At 36.1% G+C, this 10,446-nt stretch overlaps 1 protein-coding gene across 1 annotated transcript in view; it reads left to right on the forward strand.

Moving 5' to 3' along the window:
- Window positions 1-10,446, forward strand: part of LOC104082871 (collagen alpha-1(IX) chain-like) — a gene marked incomplete at its 3' end in the record, with an annotated part of 14,186 nt that overhangs the window by 1,811 nt on the left and 1,929 nt on the right. Inside the window, exon 2 of the mRNA XM_009586135.1 lies at window positions 3,279-3,717. Coding sequence (XP_009584430.1) covers window positions 3,279-3,717 — 439 coding nt within the window. The remainder of the gene's footprint in view (window positions 1-3,278; window positions 3,718-10,446) is intronic.

Genomic DNA, 10,446 nt, shown 5'->3' on the forward strand with positions numbered 1-10,446 from the left:
CCCCCCCCACTGTATTTAAAAAATTAAGCAAGGACTTAATCTGATAAAATACCTGATCTTGCACTCATTTCACACACAAAGCAGTTAATAATAGTCTGATTACACAAGGGAATTAGGACTAGACTGCCAGCTTACACACTTAAGATACAAAAATGCATAAAAAAATTATCTGATGGCTTATATCCCTGCCAATTTTAAGTGGGTAGGAAATGGATCAGGACTGAATTTGGCCTATGTGCTTGAAATAATTTTGCATATTAATTCTTCCTTTGCTCATCTGCCTGATTCTAAATTAAAATTGCTTGATTTCCTTCCATAAATTAGTGGAATTGGAAACATGTATGTTAAAAATAATTTAAGACCTTATATAGTTATCAGCTTCAAGAAGATTACAGAATCCAACACTCTTCACTTTGCAGTGAGATGGAGGAATAATTCTCTACAATTGTTTATTTAAATATCATGATAAATTTGCTCTAGTTTCCAAATTTTTAGCATTTTAAGCTGGTGTCTTCAGTAGGGTTTTTGCCTATGTAAAGATCACAGGCTTTGGGAAAAACTGTGTACTGAAATACGCTGATACTGCTAATGCCAATGGAATTGCATTTCATTACTGTTGGAGTAACTAGATGAGAATCTGTGTCTGCTTTACTTGTGGATTTATAGGTATAAATCTTACACAGTAACAGTCCCCTGCAGAGTACCTTTCTGGCGATGGGTCATGCTGTGCTTCATCATGTTGAGTCACATTACTGATACTGAGTTTTTAGTCTAAAGGCAGCAGTTCTTCTGATTGGTTATTAAAAGTTTTTTAAAATGTAAATATTTATCCATGTTTGTGCACTGACTTTTTATTTTTACTGTTCTATATACATTTCTTATAGTGTCAGAACAGTCAAAAGCTCTTACACAACTTCTGTTCGTTGTATATCACTTCAAAAAGTTAACATATTTCTTTTCTATTTTAATTTCTGAAAAAGAAGGAGGACCATATGATGGCTTGTAAAGAACTAATGCTATAGCTAAATATGGTGCAAAGAATCCTTTTGCCAATCTGGTATGAACAATCTTCTAATCGCAAAGTGTAACTATGTTTACTTACTAGGTTTTATTTTTGTTTTTTTGTTTGGGATTTTTTTCCCAGTATAGTTATGTCAGCTGAGGTGGGGTGAGAATGTGTATTATATTTTAATCAGTATTGCCATGACAGCAAAACTTACCAGTGCAGAGAAAGAATGAATACCTCTGCTCAGAGGATTTGGGATTAGCAATGCCTCCTTTAGCTGCAGAACTCAGATCCCCTAGAGTCACTGAACTTGATAGAGAGAAAGTGGAATGTCACACGGAGGCTAGTTAAAAAATTACCTAACAATACCACCTTCAATAGGGTAGTAGTAAAACCAGCTCTTGTGCAAGAACAAACAGTGGGATTCAGCAAATGAAGAGATAAATGACTCACATGAGCTAAGGTTTTAGCAGCAGAGGACACTGAAATATCTGTTTAAGAGATATTATGGAGGAAGAAGGACACAGAGAGCCATAAAAGATGTGCCGAACTGGATCAGGAGCATAGCAAGAGACTAATGTGTGTCTGTATAGGGAGAGGGAGTATGTTCCTGGAAGGAATATATAAACATATAATGTAAGCTAGAAGCCTAACAAAAGGATAGGGGACAGTAGCATACGTGGGAAAGAGCTCAGAACAGGAGGAAAGGCACAATGTCCATCCATTGATGTTTGCATTTAAGATGGCAAGATACAAACTGAAACAAAACAATAAGAGAACACAAGTTAGATAGAATCCTATCAGACAAAGCCAGCTGGGACAGACTACTGCATCTGCAGTCAACAGAGACACAAGTCATAGCAAACCGCAGGCAGTTTAAAGATAATGGCAAGGAACCCCCTCACCCACCTTTGTATATCTCCACACTTCATGTAATGAGATAATCTTCCAGCTAAACAATCCCCTTCCTCCTACACCAGCTTTCAGGTGTATGTAAAGGCTTGTGGGGAAAGAGGAGAAACACCAGCAGTTTGGGTAGTTTATTAATAAGCTGAAGCTGCTGCTGCTGCTGCCAGGCTTGCCCTGGTCCTTACCGAAATCTTGCTGAGGCTCTGCCGTCGCCTGCTGGAATATGATTGCACTACAGCTTTGGACACTTTAACACCAAACTACAAACTGTGGAGATTTTATCTGGAAGTACTCTCTTACTAAATCAGTAGTCATCAAGCATACAGAATAAGAACTAACTTATTCCATTTTTTTGTTGGTTTTTTTTCCCCCCTTATTCTAAAGCCTGAGGTTCACTAATGCTAGCTAAATTGCTGCTGAGATAGGATTGATCTGCCTCTCAAACATAATCTTTGTTCAAAATGCCTGCTTGCCTGAAAAGTTATTCTCATGAAAGCTGGTGACAAAATAGCTCTGCATGTCTCCATACTTAAGAAATTTATTCAAATACAACTTATTCTTAAATGTGGATAAATGGCAAATAATGTATTGATGTCAACCAGACTATGACACTACAATTTTATGATCCATAGAACATAAAAAGGCATATTTCTTAAATATTCTACTGGATTCATTGACACATTTGAGATAAAAAATTACATTACTGTTTTGCACAGTGACACAGCCAGTACTACTTGTTTGTGTTTCCAAATCTCACATGTTATAGGAGTTGCAAAAGACTGAAACATTTTATATGTGGCAAATCTGTTCCCTGCTACTTGTAGTCTTGTGGTTGAATGTCGCAGGACATAATACATTTTTAGTGTGGGTTCTTACTAAGCATATATTTGTCAATGAACGATTTGTTGAATTATTTCTGCTGAAGTGATAGCTAATACATTAACAAAATGGATATTGTAAGGCTGAACAAGGAAATGCATCTGCAAAAGACATTCTTATGTCTTCAAAACCAAATCAGATCTGACTATTTACCTGGTCAATTATAAAGTCACACTATGTTGACTGATTTTGTAAATCTAATAGTAGGAAATAGCATAATTGTAAGATATACTTTCTAAATACAGGAGTCTGTTGTTGCTCCATCCATTACACTTAGAAAGGGTTATCATAAATATTGTACAATGTTGGAAGAACCCACATTTCTGAACCAGTTCTTTTTGCTATTAGCAACACTAATGACTCAAAAGGACATCCCGTTTCGGGACTCTGCATGCAGAAGAGCACTGATAAAAGCATGGTTGAAATATGGTTCCACTGAGTAACTGTTTCTCATTAGTCTGTGGTGATATGTGGAGCTTTTCAGAACAAATACACAACAATTGTACTGTATTTTGATCCTACACAGCGCCATATATTCCAACGGATTGCCCGATGAATATTCCTTTCTAACTACTTTTCGGATGGCTGGGGCCACGCTTCAGAAATACTGGACTATTTGGCAGATTCAGGATTCTTCAGGAAAAGAACAAGTTGGAGTGAATCTTAATGGTCAAATGAAAAGTGTTGAGTTTTCTTATAAAGGAGTGGATGGAAGTCTCCAAACTGCGTCATTTTTGCACTTGCCTTTCTTGTTTGACTCCCAATGGCACAAGCTCATGATAAGTGTGGAAGCAAACAGTGTCACACTTTTCATTGACTGTATTAAAATAGAATCCTTAAACATAAAACCAAAAGGGAAAATCAGCATTGATGGCTTTGCTGTGCTTGGAAAACTTAAAAATAATCCTGAAATTTCAGTTCCGGTAAGTTCCAAAATCTTTTATTACTGCAAAAAGTGTTTCATAGGATCTTTACACTTAATATTTTTTTGTGGAATGCATCTTCAAATGTTTTCTGGAAGCAGAAATGGCAGAAAATAACAACTCCTTGGCAGGTAAGTACTAGATTTGCTTTTTAAATTTTGCACATATGTATACTGTGTAAGATAAGAGATGACCCAGGTTATGTCTAAGTTTCAATAGTAAAATTTCTCAGACATCCACACTTCTGTCACTGGATTCTGATCTGTCTGGATGTATCAGTTGGGTGTTCCTCTGCTTATCTCATATGTGGAGCTTGATCTAGAAGGAAGTCTCAGGACATGGATTTGTGGGCTGCACCTCACACCAAAGAGAGCAAAACATTCATTGAGCAAGAACTGGGACTCCTCTCTCATGTGCACACACCAACCATCAGTTAGAGATAATTAAATGTGTCTCTGGCAGAATAAATATTTTAAATCATTAATACAAAGGGAATATCTTCTGTAAGAGAGATTAACGGAGGTCCTGTTTGATCTACTGTGATGTTCACACAGGAAATAAGAGACCCACGTTTAAATCTCAGTGCTAAATCAGAGATTATCATGAGTACCTTATACCTCAGGAGACTGTTCTAATCATTGTGCTACCTGGTATGATCATGTTAACAGTTGCTTTTTCTCTTTAATTAGCTTGAGTTTTTTGAAAAAGACTCACCTGGAGTAGACAGTGAACTCTTACAGAAGGTTCTTATGAGTCCTATGAGGGATAAGTGTAGCATCAGAGACTAGATCCAATCCAAGCAAAGGGCCCAGCAGAGCTGAGACATAAAGCCCACCCATCTCCACAATACCTTCTCCTGGCTAGCTCAGGACATCCCATCCCCACATCATGGCTGCTGTGAATCCCTTTATTAGATATGTAACTTCCCCTCTGTGTTGTAGTAGACACCTAAACTCACTGTGGAGTGCTCCTTTATTCTGTATAGCCAGAGTCAGCAGTGAAATGCTTATTCTATACCCCGTTAGTGGATTTAATGCTGAAAATATCCTCTTCATGCTACTACCTTGCAAGGAGAGTTGTTTTGATGGAGAAAATAACATTGGGGGTGACATATGGTAAACCTTGAATGCTTTTGTGCCCTTCAGCATAGAAAACTGAATATGAAAAACCTCAGGGATTTTGTTATTTGATTATCTGATTTAGTTTCTGAGACGAGCGATTAATACAAAACACATACAAAATGACATACCTGTAATTTCTGACAGAAAAAAAATTGTAGCTGTCACATCTGCATTTTGCCTTTCAGACACCCATGAAAGTGTTTTCTCAGCTAGTGTTTTTTCAGCTAATGAGTTATACTGCACTTTATGCTGAATAATATAACGATTTTTTCCCATGGTGGCACTAAATGACATTTAAGACTTTGGGAAGGCTATTTCTGAATTCACTTTGTAGATTAAAAGGAAATAGTTTCAAAACACAATTGAAAAAATTGCAGGAAACATTGCAAAGTTCCATATATTATCCTGTTCCTTTTCCAAGGATCCTCTTTAACTGTGTTAGGAACATATGAATGGTAAGATACCCATATATATATATATGTAGAGGGTACTAATTTCAAAATGAGTTGAAGAGCAAAAGAGAATCAGATACTTGATATATTGTAACCATTTTCTACATCCCTACACTGAAGTTTTGCATCAACTTTGAAATAAAAAAAGTGAACTGAGCTATAATCTTTTAACTGTATTTCATGTTGTTTGCAAAAAAATATGGCCACAGGATAACCAGCATTGTATAAACTTGAAAGGGGAAACGTTGCAACAAAAGAAGCATCTCATGCTTCATCACCTCTGTATGTATAGGTTACTATACTGCACTGTACAGAAATCAGTTTTACTTGAAAAATGATGACAGAAAGCTGTCCCAGGTGTCTGAAAGTGGCTATCTAGTATGTTGCTATAGATGTGGATTAGAAAATATCAAGAGCTGAAAAGTTGTATTAATTCTGTTGAAAAGAAAAGTTAGTCTTTGAAAATGTCATTCAAAAGTAATCAGTTGGAGCTGATAATGTAACAATTAGCTGCATACTTAGCTTAGCTTTGCTAACTGGTCTGAGGGATACTGGTGGATGAATGGATGGATGGGATGATGAAAACATTACATATTCTATGCATGTTACTAGGATGAAAAAATTTCTACCCCAATATTGTATTCCTCTTTGGAAGGTTATTTAGACTAAATGCACAGAGAGCTCTAGGTATTAATGTAATAGTATTACAACACCTAGTATACAGTGCTACAGTAAACCGTGCCCTCAAGTTAGACACAGAGTCATTCCTTTAAAAACGAGGAGGGTTCCTGTTGCCTATTGAAGTAATGATTAGAAATGGCAGCCTACAAATGAGGAGAGAGATGTGGTATTAAGGTAACCTTGGCAAGAACTCGGACTTCTTCCCCTTCTCTGTTGGTGCTCTGCCTGACCTTTGGCTAGGATTAAAGAAGTCAGGAAAAGCAGCAAAGGAAATTTGGAATTTTATCCCTCTTCCTCTCCAGCCCGTGTTTTGCAGAGACTTGTTCTTTTCAGCAAAGTATACAAATGAGGAACACTGATTACCATAGGCTCTTCAGGCATCTGGTGGGGGAAGTGTCTAGCATTAAGTTCTGCCTCATCTATGTTTAAGCATGAACATCATTAGGCACTAGTGTGAAGCTACATTAAGTATAGGACACCTTTCTCCACGGATGAAAGGACAAAACTGAATTAAGTCATTTTTACAATTCACCACTTATCATGCAAGATTTTTTTTTACACCTTTAGCATGTTTTTGGGAAGATTGAGTCATATTTAGTATATTTTATGAAAAAATCAAATCTTTGCATAAGGTAGGCCTTAAACAGGAATATGATGCACATTTTTTGACAAAAAGAATAATGAAGCACTGGAACAAATTATCAGTGAAAGAGGAAAGTAAGCATCACATTACATTCTTAAATGGAGTTCGGATGTCTAAAAATACACTTTAATTCAGACAGAACTGTGGCTTTGACATAGGAGTCACTAGATTGAATTGCATGGCCTGTGCTATGAAGCCACACTGACAATGGTAGTGATCCAACCTGATATTACAAAAATGTAGATTTAGGAAGACCATATTCTCTGAAATTATGATAAATAAATTACACAATCTGATGGATTAGTAATTTTAAAATGGCTGTTTATGTTGCACAAGTTTCTATTTTAGCCTGTGCATTTAGTTTCTCTTTAAATCAAGTAAATAAATCTATGTTTGGGGATATTCTAGGCTCATCCTTTAACTTGCTTGACTATACTCAGTTTAAACATCTCACCAGTCTTGGTTATTTAATAGTCCCAGGCACAATTTCTAATTTATTTCCAAGCATTGTTAAAGTATATTACTTCCAGTGGTATACTTTTTAAAGGACATAAATTATGTGTTTCCTATTCTTCTTTTTTGCAGTATTCTGTGAGTGCTCTATTTATCTTGCAGAATAGGTCAACTTCTTATAGGTGCACTGTAATACATGTCATTTTAAAAGAGATTCTTTATTGCTTGTTGTTACTATGATTGCCTAGGAGAGTAATAGATAGAGTTCTATTAGAAACTATGGCTTGCCTTTGAGACTTTACAAAGATTTATTCCAGGGTTTCTGGAATGTTTTATGGAGGGCAAATTTTTATACAGGTTTACAGCTGCATTTTATCTTTTTTTAGATAAAAAAGAAAATAGTTCTTTTTATCTAAAAGTAATTCAAGTAATCCACTATAAACTCTAAGCAATACAAGATGTATCATCATTTCAAAACTGAAAAGGAAATTACTCTCTAAATCACGTGTTTTTTATAGAAAGGTAAGGGCATACATTTCTTACTGCTTAAAGATTAAATGCTGTGAGATGATATAAATTGCCTTAGTTTCTGCAATTTCAGAGGCATTACCCTGATTTTCTCATAATAGACACCAAACACTATGCTAGAAGTGATTCTTGGTCATTATTTGACATTTAACGCTGTTAACTAGTTCAGGGCAGCTGCATGATTTGTAATGTCTAAGAGGAAGCTGCTTATCAATATTTGCTGAACAGGGATTCATTTACACCATAGAACAGATTGTATGTGTGAATTGTAAAAAGTCACGTCTCAGGTTTTTTTCACCCTGTGAAATCTCACATTCAGAAGGCTGAATCCTTGCTATGGAAGGTCAAATAACACCAGAATTTGCTGTACTGCTCTTAGACTTTGAAAAAAGATGCAAGGGAAGTGAAGCTCTAAAAACCCATTACAGAGATGTAGGAAAATGGATGAAACATGTGTAAAGTAGCTCTAGAATGAGATATGTTTAAATATGTGTAGATTATTCTTGGTCACTTAAAAATGTACGAAGAGTTGATAGCAGACTTCCCTTAGAACAAACACAGATATCATCGACGAAAAGTTGTAGAAAACCTTCACCTGAAAATGGCTTAGCTGAGTGGTACTTCTCCTAAAAGGATGTCTTCCCCTGAATCACCCGGAGGCAGCAATAGCACAGCGGGGCACAGGGAGCCAGTTCTCCCAGAGGGGACCTGCAAAACCGTGCTCTGAGTGTCACGGTTTTCCTTAAAGCCGATGGTACTGCTAAACGCTTCCCTGTGACTCACACTGTACTGAAAATACTACCCTAGATTTTTAGGTCTCATTTACATCCTACTTAACCTTCATCTCTCTCATCTAAAGCCTTAATAAGACAACTGAATTACACAGCTGATACTGAGATGTGCAAAGCTGTGGGCATTTGCAGGCATTTCCACAGAATTTAAGAGGGCAAAACAGTGAACAGACAGACACAACTAATCCAATTATATCTGTGCTGACTAAGAAATTAAGATGAAATGGAAATCCTGCGGTAATCTTGGAAAATGGATGTCAGAAATATTGACCTATGGGTCTTAAACACCTATGGATCTTGAAGGATTACATTTTAATAACTTTGCTTTATGATTACCCCTGATTTATCTGAGAACTTTGTGCCAGTACTTCATCCTTAATAACACTTTGTATTGATATCGATAGAACATCTATATGACACATCTTCAAAATAGTGGTGTCCTTTAAATCAGCTTAATATAATCAACAAGATCATTGTGAAATACTGGCGAGGGAAAAAGTACCTTGACAGCAAGGCTAGGACATATTTGCCCTTCGCTCACCTCTCCTAAATCAATGGGAGGCCAGTCACACCTTTTATTACCTTACCAACAAAAGAGTTTTATTTTTCATTTTAAAAAAGTCAGGCAGGTTTCATCTCAATTTTTGCTTTATATAGCCTCAAAACAGTAACAAAAGCTCTAAGGAAAAAATTCACAGAGCAACCACAGTTTATTTTTAAAAAAATAATGCTGCCTGACTAAGCAACTGTGAACTAAGAAATGTCAAATTAAAGCTGCATGTTCAAAATATTTCAACTCCTTTTACATTCACATTATGGTACAGTGTTTTGTAAATAATGCTAAGTACTTTTTCTGCATAGGATGCCTGCCTCATTTATTCAGACTTTTTTTTGTGTGTCTTAAACTCATGAGAGTATCAGGCCTTACTTAATGCTAACCACTCAAATCCCATCTTGAACAAAACAAAGTGATTGGTTTTCTCTTTGGCCATTCAAAGCATTGGAAGAAAATGTATGAGACACTAAAAGGATTTCCTGGCTCAAGTGAGTCAAGTTCCCACTGCAGCAAGCAATCACATCTTATCATCTCATTAATAAATTTATATCTATTTTAATATTGATTATGTTCAAAGTTGAAAAACTGGGTTCAAACTTAAAAAGTGTATATGCATTTGCTAGTAGTATTCTCTTAAGACACAGATATTGGCAGTTGGACAGCCATGCATCAAAGCCTAACATAACCCAGTAATTAGCATTTTATGATCTCAAATCTTTCTCATCTTAGTACAGAAGCCAAAAACCAGACACAAACACACACACACATACACAAACGACAAAAAAGAGGCAATGATTATCTACATAAAAAATTAGAATGTATTGGTGCAAATATTGGCTGCTGGTGGTATGTCTTAAAAGTAATTTTTTTTAGTGTTTACAGATTTTTTACCATGTTATAAGTTGAAAGCACAGCTCAAGACTATTGATTTCAGTTACAGTTGTTACTGATTAGCGTTTTTGCATAACCTGTTCCCAGATACTTAATTTTAGGCATCCAAATCCCTCCTCCCGCCCCATGCAGAATGCTCTCAAATGTGGCTATTTTGATTTAAATGATTTGTTCAGCACCGTATAAGAATTATGAAGCAAAAGCAGGCTCATTCAGTGGCATCTGTCTGCCTTTTCCACAACGCCATCCTTTCTTTTTTTACCACCTTTCACCCCATTTCCTTCCGAACTTACGGTTTCTGCAGTATGGGAACCATTTCCATGGCCTTGTTCTTCAGTCCTGTGAATGAGGGAAGTGTTCTAAGGAAAGAAGTGTGGAATCACATGATTTCAGATTACATACAGATTAAATTTGTACAGGCAACCTTAATTATGATATTTCCTAACTACTGAATGCATGACTTTTCAATTTTAATATTATTTAATATAATTTTAATTTAATATTAAAGAGACCAACTGAAAGGTAGAAATTCTGTCACTTAAACCCATGTCTATCTTAATTTAAATCAGAAATAGATTATAAACTGCTTTAGAGCCAGTTATGGGCCTCTTTC

Source organism: Fulmarus glacialis, unplaced genomic scaffold, assembly GCF_000690835.1.
Source record: "Fulmarus glacialis isolate BGI_N327 unplaced genomic scaffold, ASM69083v1 scaffold31219, whole genome shotgun sequence".
NCBI lineage: Eukaryota > Metazoa > Chordata > Aves > Procellariiformes > Procellariidae > Fulmarus > Fulmarus glacialis.